At 37.7% G+C, this 16948-nt stretch overlaps 1 protein-coding gene across 1 annotated transcript in view; it reads left to right on the forward strand.

The window, feature by feature from the left end:
- RAVER2 (ribonucleoprotein, PTB binding 2) overlaps positions 1 to 16948 on the forward strand; it is a 68538-nt gene that overhangs the window by 13032 nt on the left and 38558 nt on the right. The window contains exons 3-4 of the mRNA XM_008060505.1: positions 910 to 1101; positions 9388 to 9514. Coding sequence (XP_008058696.1) covers positions 910 to 1101; positions 9388 to 9514 — 319 coding nt within the window. The remainder of the gene's footprint in view (positions 1 to 909; positions 1102 to 9387; positions 9515 to 16948) is intronic.

Genomic DNA, 16948 nt, shown 5'->3' on the forward strand with positions numbered 1-16948 from the left:
ACTCCGACTCAAAAAAAAAAAAAAAATACATAATTTTAATATCAACTTATGAGATGCCAAACCTAAAAAGGAATATAATAAATGTGTCTTCTCAAAGACACACCAAACTGAATTATTTTCACATTTGTCACTTTATAGTGTGAATGTATTTAATATAATCCAGACATTTTCAAAACTTAGAAATGTTTTAGTATCTTATCTTGTTCTTATTTTTGTTCTTTGTACCAGTCTTTACAGACCCAAAACTTTAGTGTCTTCCTTTACGCTCTTTCAGGTGGGTGACTGGAAATAAACTGAGATGTACATGGCAGGAGTTTATTTAGGACACGCTGGGAAGTAAATATTGTATGTTGCTATGGTATTTTAACAAACCTGGGGCACCGTTTTCCTAAACAAGCTTGCCTTGGCATACTTGACCAAATTCCTAGACTCTGCCTAAGATATGACAATAAAAATTGAATATTGGTCCTCCTGTCTTTCTTCTCTTGTTAATACTAACACTATTTTACATCAATGGAGTAGTCAGATAATTGCTTTGGTATGTTTCATCATCCGTGTATCTGGTGAATTTTGTTTTAAAGAAAGTTTTAATTATTATGTACTCATATCTTCCTATAAATTACTAATTACGTTTATTTTTTGATATGCAAGGACTATAACCATTTGGGCTTTGACTGTTAAAATAACTTAGGAAATTAAAGAATCGAATGGAAGCTTGACAGACTCTTATTTATGTTCCTGTCTTCAGGAGGAATTGTATCTTAGCAACTAGCAAACTTGTATTTCCATAGAGAATGAATACAGTATTTTCACCAGTGTCATGTCTCTTAAATTTGAAAACTATGTATTGCAAATAAACGTTTCAAAGTAAATATTAGAATTCTCTTTTAATAAAATGTGTTCCATCAGCTTGCACAGGATGAAGGCAGCCATGTTGGTGGCTTTGCAGTGGTTGAATATAGCACTGCAGAGCATGCTGAAGAGGTTCAGCAAGCAGCAGACGGTCTGACCATCAGGGGAGGCAAAGTCCAGGTTTCCTTCTGTGCCCCGGGTGCGCCAGGGCGAAGTACGTTAGCAGCGCTGATTGCGGCTCAGCATGTGGTGAGCTTTTTTCTTTTCTTTTTTTTGCGGGGGATGTAGAAAATTCAAATACTTCTTTAAACTGTCCAGTCTATCCAAAGTAGTTGAATATAATATCATTAAACACTGAAGACTTTGTTTAAAAAAAAAAGTTGGCTAAGTGGTATCTTTGTCCAATGAAGCCTGAAGCCATCAGAAGGAAAGGAATTGTGTCTGGTAAAGTATATTTCTCTTGAGACTTTTTTTTGGAGCAAATATTTGAGCTCCTGTTCTATTCTGTTTGGAAGATGACAGACCTCTTCTTTCAAGAGGTTTTTCTGTGTGTCCACCAGTTGAGGAAGATGTGGGCCTGCCTTTTGCTTACTTGACACATTGCACTCTCTTCTTTCCGGCAATTGTCTGCTTATCCTTCTTTACTTTTCTAGCCTGAATGTTCCTTGGAGATAGAGACGGTGCCTTCTTCACTGTTTTTACCCTAATACTTAGCATAGTAATTATTTGTTAATTGGATAAAGGAAGGAATATACTTTGGAAGGAACCGGGGAAGATTTTATGATGAAGGTGACATTTGAGAATGACATTCAAGGAAGAATGAGACACTGACATGTGTTAATGGGGGTGGAGGATAGGATTGCCAAAGAAATACAGATTTTTCATGAGACATTCTTATACTAAAAACATTATTCATTGTTTGCCCGAACTCCAAATTTAACTGCACATACTGTGTTTTTACTCGATCCATCTGGCGGCCCTAAGGAGGGAGAGTGAGTACTCACTCCAGGTGGAACAAAATGGCTCACACAGTTGCATGCGCTGAATTTACTGGCAGAGAGAGAAGTGATCCGGGAGGACCGAGTGTACTCAGGAATGTTTGGCTGTAGGGTGAAGCCAAAGCAGGGAAGTCTACTGAGGGCTCAGCCAAGGGAGCTAACGTGAATTTGGTAAGCAGTGGGGCACTCAGAAAATACTTAAACAAAGCAGTGACAGGATTGGAGTTGAGTCAATGAGAGGTGAGTCTGAAAGTGGTTTGTAGATGAGCCAGGGAGAGGGGAGTGGGGCGGAGAGAGGAGGCGACAGGAGGTGGCTGCTAGTCCTCCCCTCCCACGTCTCCTGCCTCCTTCCCTTCCTCTTGACTTCGCCTTTGGTCCTGAACCCCTTCCTTCTCCCTTTTTTCTTAGTTGTCTGTCCCTCTTGGGGTCTTCGGTCATTCCTACATTCTTACTCGTGTGGTTTCCTACTTCAGGTGTTTATTCATGAGCCACCTCATTTTCTCCAGCTAACTTGGCTCTTTGCTGGATTAGATTTGCTGAGTTTCCAATTCTGACTCCATCCAGTCACGCACTCCTGAAGTCAGGGCACTGAGTCCTCTTGGAGAGGAACTAAGGACTGTGTGGCGTTTCGTTCCCACGAGCGAACGGCGTGTGTTTCCAGCTGGCCTCCCGCAGAGCTCCCACTGTCACTCATCAGCTCTTTTCCGCTTTCTACAGCAGCTCTCGAAAATCTGCACTCCATGCCTGTGTTTTTCTGATGATCCTAACTCCTGCTTTATAGAAATATGAAAGTTGTGTGTTAAACTCCTTCATGCATTCAACGATTCTCGTGTTCTACTACCCCAGCAAATGTGCCTCTGTTTTTTGCTTCCTTTTCTCTCCAGTAGCATTCATTCCTCAGGTACTTGTGGGGTGCCCACCACATGCTAGGCACTGTCAGAGATGTTTAGGATTCATCAGGAACAAGGCCAGGAATGATCCCTGCTCGCCTGAAGGAAGAGCGGTGCCTCCTCCTGCCAGGGGGGTGACTCATGACTACCCCCATCCTCAGCACCCTTGATCCTTCCCCTCCTGCTGATTTTCATGTGTTGTTCCACTAGCACTGCCCCATCCGTTATCAACACATTCAAGTCTTTTCCTTTAAAAAATCTTCTCTTGACATTGGCCTTTATGACCATGTGACCAGGGTTCCTTGGACAATTAGGCCCTAATCGTTGCCGCCATGTTTTCATCTTCTGTTTTCAGTCTAATATGGTGTGATTTCTGCCTCCATGACTCAGGAGACTCTGCTCTCAGTAAGATAAGCAGGGGTTTCTTAAGATTCAGATCTCGTAGGTACTTTTCAGTCTTTTATTGCTTGGTCTCTGTGACTTTTAAAACTCCCTACTCCCTTGATTCTGCTACAGCACTCTTTCTCCTACCTTCCTTGACTTCTTTTTTTCCCCACTAAGGGCTGGGATCTGTAGATGTCTGTATTTGGCCTTCTCACTTTCTTCCTCTTCTATACTCCGATTGCTCCAGTGGCCATTGAGGGTGACTTCTAAGCATGTATTTTCTGACCAAACTGCTCTAAGCGCTAAACGTATATTTCCAAGTGATGCACAGACATTCCCCTTTCTTGTTAGTTAGTTAGTTCAATGTTAGCATTTCTAAGAACATTATTTTTCTCTGGGCCTTGCCTTCCTATGTTCTGTAATATCTGTATACAGCATCTGTTCGTCCAAACTAAAACTGAGTGAACCAAAAACCCAGTTAATCATGATTAGTCTCCTTTACCTACTCCGTTCCCTAAATCTGAATGTCAGAAATAGTCACAAATCCTTTCAGTTCCACCTCTTGGTATCTCTCAAATAGTTAAGACCTTATCAGCATCTTTGTTACTCACTCAGGATCTCGTTTTCTCACCTCTGTAATTAGAATAATTCCCTCTGGGCCAGAGGTAGTGATTCCTGCCTGTAATCCCAGCACTTTGGGAGGCAAAGGCAAGAGGTTTGCCTCTGCCTAGGAGTTTGAGACCAGCCTAGACAACTTGGCGAGACCTCGTCTCTACAATAGATCAAAAAATTAGCCAGGCGTGGTCGTGTGTGCCTGTGTTTCCAGCTACTTGGAAGGCTGAGGTGGAAAGATCACTTGAGCGCAGCAGGTTGAGGCTGTGGTGGCCTTGAGCTTGCCACTGCACTCCAGCCTGGGTGACAAAGTGAGACTCCAAAGCAAAAACAAAACAAAAACAAATAAAAAAAGAATAATTTCCTCTGTAACCCCTATGTCATTAGTCTTTCCCCTTCTAATCCGTCTTCCACAGTGGACAAGAGTGATTTTTCTCATCCTCAAACTGGATTATGTCATTCTCTTGCTTAATATTCTTTAATGCCTGTGTAAGTTCAAATTCTTTAGCATGGCATACAGGGCCCTTCATGATCAGATGGCAATGATAGTGATAGTGAGGTCTTACTTTTTTCTCAGTCTTAAAAGTAGGGTATTCTACATAATGTTTTCTGTTGGGTTTTGGTTCATATTCTTTATCAAATTTTCTGAGATTTAAAAAAAATCATAAATAGGTACCGAATTTCATCAGGCTATTTCTACAACTGTTGAGATAATCGTGTGATTTCTCCTTAACTTCATTAATGTGGCAAGTCACATTAATAGATTTTCTAATGTTAAACCACCTTGTGTTGTAAATCCTAATTGATAGTGACTTTTTTCCAAGGCATTGTTTGATTTGATTAGATAATACTTTTTTAAATACATATGCAGACATGCCCATAAGTCGAAGGTGCTTAATGTTTTTGGTATCATTCTGACTTAATTTGGGGGTCAAGATAACACTAACCTTGTCAAATGATTTCAGTATTCCTGCCCCTTTCTTTTATTTCATGGATCAACTTGTATAAAATATAGGGGTTATCTGTTCTTTGAGAGTTTGAGAGGTCTCATGTATAAAAATCACTTGGACCTGGCTTTGTGCCTCTTCCAGAGGGAAATCATTGATTACCACATAAGTTTTTGTATGGCTATTTGGATATAGTTTTTTCTTTCCATGCCATGTTTGACATTTGATCATAATCTACAATTCCATGCCATGTTTGACATTTGATTATAATCTACAAATTTATCCATTTTGCCTAAGTTTTCAAACTGATTGACACATATATGTATACAGTATTTTATTTTTAGAATATCATGCTTAATGTCCATATTTTCATTTTGTCTTTTATTTATTTTTATTTTATTTTTTTTTGTCCCTGATCAGTCATACAAAAGATTGGTCTTTTTGTCTTTCAAAGTAACAGGCATTCTTTTATTCATCATTTATATTTTTTCTTATTTGCTTATTTTTGCCCTTATCTTTATTATTTCTTTTTTCTTTGAATTTACTTTTTTTCCCCCATCCTTTTGGGGTGGGGGATGGGGAACAAGTACAATACTTTTCCCATCTTTTTTTTTATTGGAGTCTCGCTCTGTCACCAAGGCTGGGACTATAGGCACGCACCACCACATTTGGCTAATTTTTTTGTTTTATTGTAAAGATGAGGTCTTGTCATGTTGCCCAGGCTGGTCTTGAATTCCTGGGCTCAGCCAGTACTCTTGCCTCTGCCTCCCAAAGTGCTGGGATTTATTGGTGCAAGTCACTGTACCCAGCCTCTTTTTTCTATCTTTATTGATGTCAATGCCTAACTCTTTTGTTTTCAGTCTTGATTGTTTTCTGATAAATGTATTTAAAAAGTAAGTTTCCTTCTGACTAGTGCTATACCTATGTGTGATAAGTTATAAATGTTTCAATTTTTCTTGGGATTTCCTTTTAAACACAAAGATTAATGTATATTTTTGCAGTTTACAGTCACTATGAAATTTTAAAAAGTGATTCTTTTGTTATATATTTTTAATTTTATTGTATTATAAAGAACTTCATCTTCAATGTTGATTTGGAGAGGAGGGAATATTGTGGCTTCTTTTGTGTCTTGGTGTATGCTTGATTTCTACAAATATGCCATGTATGCTCAAAAGCAATCTATACTCTGTGCCTGTGGATTATAAAGTTATGTGTACTATACATAGATGTGTATATAAATATTAGTTTGAGCTTATTAACTATTATTTCAGCCTCCTATATCTTTGCTCCTTTTTAATCTGCTTAATCTGTCAGTGTCTGAGAGGAATACATTAGAAGTTTCTATGTGTAATTGTTGATTTTTCTATTTCTTCTTTTGTCAGTTGTTACTACATATATATATAAATGTACATGCATATATATAAATATATTTGTGGAGACAGTAATAATTAGGTACGGATTTGTTTATAATCATGTTCATTATTTTACCAGTATTTGTGTTTTTCACCTTGAAAAATTTTTTTTATTGTTGGAATGGCTGCCTTGACTTTCTTTTGGATTATATTTGCCATCCTTTTATTATCAACCTTTCTGTGTATTTTGTTTCAGGTGTGTGTTCTTGTGTTTTGTTTTACCTTTTTAAAACAACCAAATATAACAGTCCCTGTCTTTAATAGGTGCATTTAAGATACTTATAAAAGCCGGGCTCTGTGGCTCAGCCTGTAATCCCGTGCCTTTGGGAAGCTGAGGTGAGTGGATTGCCTGAGCCCGCGGGTTTGAGACCCGCCTGGGCAGCGAGACCTCATCTCTACAATTAATCAAAAAATCAGCCGGGCATGGTAGCGCATGCCTATAATTCCGGCTACTTGGAAGACTGAGGTGGAAGGATCGCCGGAGCCCAGCAGGTCGAGGCTGTGGTGGCCGGGAGCGGCCACGGCACTCCAGTCTGGGCGACAGAGTGAGACTCCAACTCAGAAAAAAAAAAAAAAAAAAAGATACTTATATGTGTATTGATTATTGTTCTGTTAGAACCATTTTTGACTCTTTATTTCATGTTTAACTATACTGTTTCCCTTTATTTTCATTTTATCTACTATTAGGTAGATAAGAATTTTCTTCTTCTGGTTTGAGAGTAACACACTCAGTCTTTATCCTACTGGTGGTTGTCCCTAACTTATTAATACACCTAGATTTATCAGTTCCTCTGTCTTCTCACTTAATTCATTCTCACTTCCATTCACTTCTTCCTTTCCTACCTACCACCAAATTGGTGCTTACATTTTTACTTTAGAATTGCCTTAATTTTTTTTGTTTTTGTTTTTATGATTGTGACTTCATATACATGATTAAAATTATGATATCCTATACCTTAATTTCCACATACCATGTAATAACATCTTGCATTTATTTCTTTTCTCACTGGAGTGCTTCCTCCTAGCGCATTTTGAAAGAGGGTGTTTACATGGTAAGAAAAACTTTTGAGAACTCATATAGTTGGGAATCCTTTATTTCCTTCTGATGTTTAAATAACTTGGGTGACTCAAAGAAATCTAGGTTCAAAGTTCTTTTCTTGCAACACTTTGAAAATATTAATCCATTGTTTTCTGGAATCTAGAGTTGATGCTTTGAGAAAGAAGGTATTAATTTGTTTCTTGTTCCTTTGGAGATATGTTCTTTCTCACTGGAGGCTTCTGGCAATAGCGGTTTTTTTTTTTTCTTTGATGTTCTTAAATTTCACACCAAAAAATGTGATGAGGTGTGTTTTCTCTTTAGAAATTATATTTGGAAAACTGTGGACGCTTTCATTCTGTAGCCTTTAATTTTTCTTTAATAACAGGCAATTTCTCAGCCATTCCTTCTTCAAAGGTTCCCTTCTTATTTTCTTCTCTTTTAGGGACTCCTAATATAGGTGCCGACACTTCCACAACTTGTTTTCTTCATCGCCTTGCTTCTGTTTGTTTGGCTTTTCCATTTCCTTCACTGAATCTTTCAGAACTCTGTTTTGCTTTTTAGTCGCATGTATGTTACTATTTAATCTATCTGTGAAAGCATAGGATAAAGGTCAAGAATAATGCTTTATGAGTAAGTGAGGGCTGCTAGTATTTTTCTCGACATTCAATGTTTTCATACCTGGTGCTTCTCACTGGTTATTCTTTATCATGGCTTGTCTTTGCTTCACGTTACTGATAATAATTCATTACCTTTTTGAGAATGTCAGTTATGTTCATTTGACATTCTTATTGTTTCCTACTCACCAATCCTGCTTTCTTTCTTACAAGTGGTTCAGATTATTGCATTTATTTTTTAGTGACTACATTTCCCAGATGGCTAGCTATTTCTTTTGCATGAATATATGTTTCCCGTGGGGGTTGGTTTCAGCTTCCTGTGTGTCACTGTTTAGAGATTGGGGTGGAGGAAGGACGGGGAGAGCTGACGCCTGGTCTTAGCTAGGCCTAGGGAAGGCAGACAAGGACCTCAGGGCAGGGAGGCTCTGCCTCTACCATCTGGGCTTGGCCATGGCGGCGCTCTTCCCACCCCAGCTAGGCAGCCCTGCCACTGTGAGATCCTCTCTTTGTCTCCACTCCCAACCCTGCTTTCTTCTGAGTTCTACCTTCCTCAGTGATAGCTCCTCTCCCTTGCACCGTGGGTGTGGTAAGGACCACCTCGGAAGGCTGGGGGAGGTGGGAGGGAGGTTTTCAGTGACCAGGTGGTCTGCCTGCACCTAATGTTATCTGGTTCCCATCGCCTCTGCGCCTTCGTGCCACCCTGCTATAAACTCATTGGCCCTAGAACTGTCACTGAGCCCGTGCGCTGCTGTCTCTCCTTGCTGTGCTTGTCCAGGAAAGCCCTGCTCTCCCAAAGGCGGTATGGAAGAAGCACAGTAGTCACACACCCAAAAGCTCTTCCTGGAATTTTCCTGTGTCCGGATCCAGACTTTCTCTTGCTCCCTGCTGATGCTCGCCTTCACACCTTCTGTCTCCCCAGGGGTTTCTCCCAGGGTTTGTGTCAGTTTCTCAGATCTGTCACCCTCTCCCTTTAAATCTCACTACCTGGGTTAGGCGAGGAATCCAGTTGTCCTTGTCAGTTCTCCATTTTCTCATGGCTAGTTGTAGCTTTCTTTTTATGTCATCATATTATCTTAACATCCCTATCTGTCAGGGTGGTTTTTAAAACTGAAAACAGTGTCATTTTGGGGAAGCGATCCAGTGACACGGTCAGAAGGCAGGTTCATTTTAGTCCCATATTAAAGGGTTAAGTTAATGAAATTAAGACCTTTATTATGAGAAAACGTTGATTTGTAAGGCAACCCATGTTACTAAACTTTAGATTAACGTTATAATAAGTCTCTTCTATGGTATCAAAGTATTTATATTGTGTCAGCAAGTTATCTCCTTGGTGACAACTTCAAATTCCCTTGCTACCTTATATTCTATGAAGAGACTTTTCATAATAAATTGTCAGTCTTTTTAAAGTCAATTGGTATTTGAGACATTCTTTGAGGATTTCATGCCATATGTATGGTAGAACATCTAACCTTATAATTGAGAACTGTAGTAGAAATTATACAACACTATATAAATCAAGTTGTTTATTATAAAATAGAGCTTATCAGGTGAATGAAAATTTCTAGAAGAAAGTCTTTAAAATTACATCTTTTGTCTTTACGCATGCTCTTAATATTTTTTATTTTTATATTCATTAAAGATGCACAGTAATCAAAAGGGCTTACTTCCAGAACCAAATCCAGTACAAATTATGAAAAGTTTAAACAACCCTGCCATGTTACAAGTTCTTCTACAACCCCAGCTATGTGGACGAGCTGTGAAACCAGGTAAGCATTGTCCTATTGATTAAACATAGACTGTCATCATGAAATGTTTTTTCACATGTGAAATGAGAAATACACTTACTCATGAAAAAATCATATTTTAATCAGTCTAGACATATTTAATTTTTCTAGGAACTGCTAATGAATTTTAATCAGTAATCTGAGGTGATAGTGTATTTTGATTGTTTTGGGTAGGCACAACCTGTTTATATGCATATATATATGTATATATATATTACTATTAATGAATGTTAAATATCATACCTTCCGTTTAGTTCTTAGTTGACATGAATTTATAGACCAGGTAATAATTAGCACACCATGGTTTTTATAACCTATATCAACAAAGGATATGATACGTATTGATAGAATATTTTTTGCAGAATTGTTTTGCTAAGAAGTGCTAAAGGTTTGTTTCCTTTTTGTTCTTTTTTGTTGTAAAATTGTTTTACTTTGTAGCAAATGACAAAAGCATTATTTTCTAAGTATTATGCAAATCATCAGAGTATCAGTATCATCATATATCTGCCTATTTAGTGGTCTTTCTCTGGTAAGAGCCTACCTTCTGAAACACACAACTTTACAGGCACAAAAGTGCCTATTTTGGCTTTATGAGGAAATGAATGCCTGTACCACAGTCCTGCCTTATCTGCAGTTTTGCTTTCCATGGTTTCTGTTAGCCATAGTCTGAAAATATCAAGTAGAAAATCCCAGGAATAAACAGCTCATTTGTGCACCACTTTGAGTAGCAGATGAAGTCTTGTGCTATCTTGCTCCATCCTGCCTGGGCCATGAATCATCCCTTTGTCCGGTGTATCTACTCTGTGTACATTACCCACCTGTTAATCACCTAGTAGCCATCTCAGTATCAGATCAGTTGTCATGGCATTACTGTGCTGGTGTTCGGGCAACCCTTATTGTCCTTAATAATGGCCCCAAAGCACAAGAATGGTGATGCTGGCAATTTGGATATGCCAAAGAGAAGCTGCAAAGTGCTTCCTTTAAGTCAAAAGGCAAAAAAGGAGCTCTCAACTTAGTAAGGAAAGAAAAAAAATGTATGCTAAGATTGCTATGATTTATGGTAAGGGTGACTCTTTTATCTATGAAATTATGAAGAAGGAAAAAGAAATCTATGCATAGTACATATAAGGTTTGGTGCTATCTGTGGTTTCAGGTATTCTCTGGAGGTCTTGGAAAATGTTTCCTGCTGATAAGAGGGGAGACTACTGTATTCAACACGAAGGTTTAGAGTAAATGTGTTTAGAGTCAATATATTAAATATATTCATTCTGTTTCAATCCCAACTGGTCTAACACCAACTCATGTCTGCAGTTTGTTTCTAAGCACTACCTGGAGTTAGTACAGACCGCACCTTTTAAGAGCTCAATCTCCATATGAGTGTCCCCACTTGAGACCCCAGCCAAAAGCTCAGGGGGTCCCCAGGCCACTTGCCCTTCTGACCAACTGGCTATAAATTTGGGAGTTCTCACCACCACTTAGGTTCGATAATTCACTAAAATGACTCACAGAATCCTGGAAAGCACCATACTTGTGAGTACAGTTTCATTATAAAGACTTTAACTCAGGCATAGCCAAAGGAAGGGACCCTTAGTGCAAGGTCTTAGAGGGTCTCAAATGCTGAACTTCTGTGCCTTCTCCCTATCAAATCAAGCCATATCACCCTCACAGCTCATCAGTGGACCCCTACTGAACCTTGATGTCCATTCTCTAGTAGATATGATTGATTGGCCCACTGATTGAACTGAATTTCCAGTCCCCTCCTACTCTCTTGAGATTGGGAGGTCAGACTGGTATCACATGGTACAGAGCCCACTCTCTACTCAAGTAGTTTATCTTTTGTCATGTCCACATGGCTGGCCCCTATTCTGATGCTAGCCATGAGTCTCCTCATTAGTACATTAAAGATTTCTAGTCTCTTTCCCAGGAACCAGGGATAATAGCCAGTCAAATTATTTCTTATTCAACAATATTCATATTAAACACTTAATATAATCAATTATTTGCGTGTGAGAAGCAGCTTTAGAGATTTCTTTGGCTCAGCCGATTATGCAATCAGATATCTCTTCGACAGTATTAATGATACAGACATATCCTTTTTTTATCTTGAACACACGAAGGATTAGAAGCTTATTTTTTCCTAAGGCAACCTATTTCCTTACTTGACAATTTTAATTATGAAAAAGTTTTTATATTAGGTGGTAATCCCTGTAATTTTTAGCCATTTATTCTCGCTCTCCCTTGGAAGAAATAGAGAATAAACCTATTTCTTCTTTCATAAGAAAAACCTCCTAATATTTGAAGGCAACTATTATGAAACCTCAGTCATTTTTGGTTTTCCCGGAGTTCTGTTCTCCAGACCAGAGAGGCAAAAAAAAGCTCTCAGCTTAGTAAGGAAAGAAAAAAATGTATGCTTAGATTGCTATGGCCTATAGTAAGGATGAATCTCCTATCTTTTTTTTTTTTGGACTATGCAATCTTAGCCTCCTACTATTTGAAGGCAACTGTTATGAAGCCTTAGTCATTTTTGGTTTTCCCTGTGTTCTCCAGACTGGTACTCTTTTTTTTTGGACTATGCGATCTTATCAGTAAAATATGCTTTGGGCAGAGCCCCTATTTATGAATATATCTATATGTATTATATATCAGATAAATAAATGAACCATTGTCAATCCATATTACGGAATGATTAGGCTAAATATTTCCTTTTTTAAGTTGAACATGAGCATAAATATGAATTGTTTTTTTCTCCTACAATTCTTTTTTTTTTTTTTTGAGTTGGAGTCTCTCTCCGTCACCCAGACTGAAGTGCAGTGGCTGCTCCCAGCCACCGCAGTCTCGACCTGCAGGGCTCCAGCGATCCTTCCGCGTCAGCCTTCCGAGTAGCTGGAACTACAGGCGCGTGCTACCACACCCGGCTCATTTTGATTTATTGTAGAGATGAGGTCTTGCCAAATTGCCCAGGCAGGTCTCGAACCCGCAGGCTCAGGCAATCCACTCACCTCAGCCTCCCAAAGGCGCCGGATTACAGGCTGAGCCACCAAGCCCAGCTTCTCCTACAATTCTTTTGTACTTCTTTCACCTCTTTGGAGGTTGTATTTCTATATGTGAAATGTTATGGAAATATTATTTCCATAACATGTCGCAGGACATGCACTTTAAATACTCTACAAGTTGTTCTCCTGTGGATATAGTCTAGACGTTCTGGGTTGTCCCAGAATAGGATGTGCACAGATACAGACATATCTTGTAATGGGTTCTGATCAGTACAGAGTGTAGTCGGATCTCCTTCCTATTATCACTATGTTTCTCTCAGTGCCATCCAAGATTGTATTAGTGTTTAAAGAAGTATACTATACTCTTAGGACTTTTAGAATGTTTTGTCTGCACTTTGAGACTCGGCTATTTTTAATAATTCCTCCCCAGTATTATTTTTGTCTTTTTATGTAAGACTAAATATTCTTCACTCTGCTGTTCTACTCAGATTAATATATGACCTTAAGGGAATATGCTTGTTTATTGTTTAGTACTTTCTCAGTTTTAAGTAACATATTCAGTATTACACTGGTGCAGAAATGATTTCACCAAGCATGTCCTTTCCTTTTGTGTGGGTCAGCAAGGGAAAAAGACTAAATCCCTGCTTCACTTGAGTACATGTGAAGCTGAAGAATGTGGACAGTTTCTTGCTGTTGAGGAAAGATAAAGTGTCTTGTTAATCAGTAAATGTTGTTTGTTTTTCTTTAGTGTATTCTTTACTATATCTTAACTGTATCCTAAATTTCTCACAGAGGTCTTCTCTAAGCAAACTAAAATGAAAAAGAATTATAATTCTTACACCCTTGCCCTCTTTCTTTCTCATTGTATCTCTCTTTATTTATTTATTTTTTTGAGTCGGGATCTCACTGTGTAACCCATACTGGAGTGCAGTAGCATGAACCCACCCACCATCACGGCTCACGGCAGCCTCGACCTCTTGGGCTCAGGGGATCTTGCCATCTCAGCATTAGGCTCCCACCACTATGCCTGGCTACTTTTTTTTTTTTTTTGGTAGAGATGAGATTTTGCTCTGTTGCCCAGGCTGGTCTCAAACTCCTATACTCAAGCAATCCTCCCACCTTAGCTTCCCCAAATGCTGGGATTACAGGCATGAGCCACTGAGCCTGTATCATTTTTCAAATAGCTGACATATATTATAAATTTACTTGTTCATTGTCTATTTCTCCTGTTAGCAAGGATTTTTTCTGTTTTGTTCATTACGAGCAACTAAAACAAAACTGTTATTTATGGTTAGAGACACTCAACTATTTGTTTACTGGTTACATCCCCTCCTTTACATGTCTGTCCTACAACTTATGTATGCCTTGTCTCACATATGGTCTAATCTGTAAATTCCTACTTTTCTTGTCTCCCAACCTGATCTTTTCTCTTCAATTCAGATCTTTTAACTACCTTCAAAAGTACAATATAATATAATTATTCTAAATTTCTTTCTGTGTGTATTACAAATTTAGCTATTGTGTAATCACTTATAGTCTAAACTGTTTTGAGTCAGAGTCTCACTCTGTTGCCTAAGCTGGAGTGCAGTGGCATACTGCTCTTGGCCACTGCAGCCTCAACCTGCCTCAGCCTTCCAAGTAGCTGGAACTACAGGCATGCACCACCATGCCCAGCTAATAAACTATATATATATATTTTTTGAGTTGGAGCCTCACTCTTGTTATCCAGGCTGGAGTGCAACAGCATGCTCACAGCCACTGCTGCCTTGACCTGCTAGACTTAGGCGATCCTTCTGCCTCAGCCTTCCAAGTAGCTGGAACTACAGATGCACGCCACCATGCCTGGCTAGTTTTTTTGTGTGTGTGTGATTTATTGCAGAGATGAGGTCTCACCAAGTTGCCCAGGCTGGTCTTGAACCCCCAGGCTCAACCAGTCCTCTCGCCTCAGCCTCCCAAAGTGCTGTGATTACAGGCTGAGCCACTGAGCCTAGCCTAAACCATATTTTTTAAACAGCTTTATTGAGGTATAATTGATGCACTCTAAACCATACATATTTGAAATTTGCAAATTGATATGTTTTGATATTATGTACACACACACACACACACACACACACACACACCCATGAAATCATCATCACAATCAAATAATAAACACTACCCACAAGTCTACGTTTTTGCCCTTCTGTAATCTACCCCAAATGTATGTAAAGGGAATCACACGACATGTACTGTTTGACTTCTTTCATTCAGCTTACTATTTGAGATTTATTTATGTTGTTGCATGTATCAGTAGTTTTTTCCTTTTTATTACTGAGTAGTATTTCATTGCATAATTTGCTTATTCACTGACTTGTCAATAAACATTTAGGATATTTCCTGTTAGAGGCCATTACAAATAAAATGGCTATGGACATTTGTGTACTAGTCTTTATGTAGATCTATGCTTTTATTTCTCTTGGGCAAATACTAGTTATAGAATGGCTGGGCTATGTGTTAGGTGTATGTTTAAGTTGGAAGAAACTGCCCAACTGCTTTCCAATGTGGTTGAGCCATTTTGCATTCTCACCATCAGTGTCAAGGTCTCCAATTTGCTCAGTATCCTCACCAACAATTGATATGTTAGTCTTTTAAGTTTCAACTTTTCTATTGGGTATATAGTGCTATCTTATTGTGGCTTTAATTTGAATATTTATTTTGACTAATGATTTTGAGTATCTTTTAGTGAATTTTGCCACTTTTGTATCTACTCTGGTGACATGACTTTTCAAATATTTTGTATATTTTAAAATTGAATTATTCATCTTATTAACTCCTAGACACAAATACTCTGTAGGATATATGGTTTGCAAATATTTTTTCTCACTCTGTAGATTGTCCTTTTACTTTTTTTAGCAGTGTCTTTTGAAGAGAAAATTTTTTTATTTTGACAATTTATTATTTTTTCTTGTAAAATATGTACTTCTTGTGCATATTTAAGAAATGTTTACCAAATTCAAGTTCACTAAGATTTTTTTCTTGCTTTTTTTTTTAAGTTTTATAATTTTATCTCTTATATTTAGGTCTGTGATCCATTTTGAGTTCATTTTTGTTTATGGTGTGAGATGAGTCTATTTTTTACATATATATGTGGTTGTTCAAGCATTATTTGTTTAAAAAGACTATCCTTTTCCATAGAATATCTTTGTAAATAAATTATTTGTTTAAAAAGACTATCCTTTTTCATAGAATACCTTTGTAAAAAATCAGTTCACCATATATGTATGGGTGTATATCTGAGCTCTATTCTGTTCATTGATCTGTCTGTCTTTATACTATTACTGTCTTGATAAATATAGCTATATAGTAAATCCTAAAATCGATTAGTATAAGTCCTCCAACTTTATTCTTCTTTTTCAAGGTTGTTTTGACTATTCTACTTTTTTCATTTGCTTATAGAATCAGCCTGTCAATTTCTCTGAAAAATATCTGCTGGGATATTGACCAGGATTTTATTGACTTTATATACTAATTTAGCAGAATTCACAATTCTGAGGCTTCTGATACAAGATATATCTCTTTATTTAGAGATCTTCTTCAGTTTCTCTCAGCAATGTTTATAGTTTCCATGGTACATATCTTATATACCTTTTGTCAAATTTATCCATAGTTTTCTTATTTCTTGATGTTATCTAAATGGTTGCTTTTTAAATTTCAATATCCTATTGTTGATTGCTAGCATATAAAAGTATAATTGGTTATATATCTATGTGTTTGCCTTGTATTTTGCAACCTTGCTGAGCTCATTTATTTTGGGCAAGTTTTTGTTAGGATCTTCTGTATAGATGATTACATCATCTACAAATAAAATCTTTTTCTTTCTTTCCAATATGTATGCCTTGATTTTTTTCCTTGCTTTTTTGCAGCAGGTAGATGTTCCAGTATAATTGTGCATGGAACTGTGAGAGCAGGTATCCTTGCCTTGTTTCTCATTTCATGAAGAAAGCGTTCTTTGTCTTATTATTATTATCTTCACTATAGTTTTGTCACACTTTTTTTAAGCTGGGAAATTTACCTTCTCTTCCTACATTGCTGAGAAATTTTAATCAGATAATTGCTGGAATTTTTTGATTGCTTTTTTCCATCTGTTGGGATCATCTTATACTTTTCTTGTTTGTCTCTTAACGTGACACATTTTTGATTTTTGAATGTTATATCAACCTTTGATTCCTAGGGTAAACCTGACTTAGTCATGATGTGTTGTAATTCTTTTTATATACTGTTGGATTTGATTTGGTAAAACTTAGTTTTGATTTTTACATCTGTGTTTATGAGACATATTGGTCTATAGTTTGTTTGGTTTTTTTTTCCTTGTAATATGTCTTCTGGTTTTGTTATGAGAATAATACTGGCCTCATGGAATGATTTGGGAAGTAGTCCTTCT

Source organism: Carlito syrichta, unplaced genomic scaffold, assembly GCF_000164805.1.
Source record: "Carlito syrichta isolate Samal-C Ts95f unplaced genomic scaffold, Tarsius_syrichta-2.0.1 Scaffold304635, whole genome shotgun sequence".
Taxonomy (NCBI): Eukaryota; Metazoa; Chordata; class Mammalia; order Primates; family Tarsiidae; genus Carlito; species Carlito syrichta.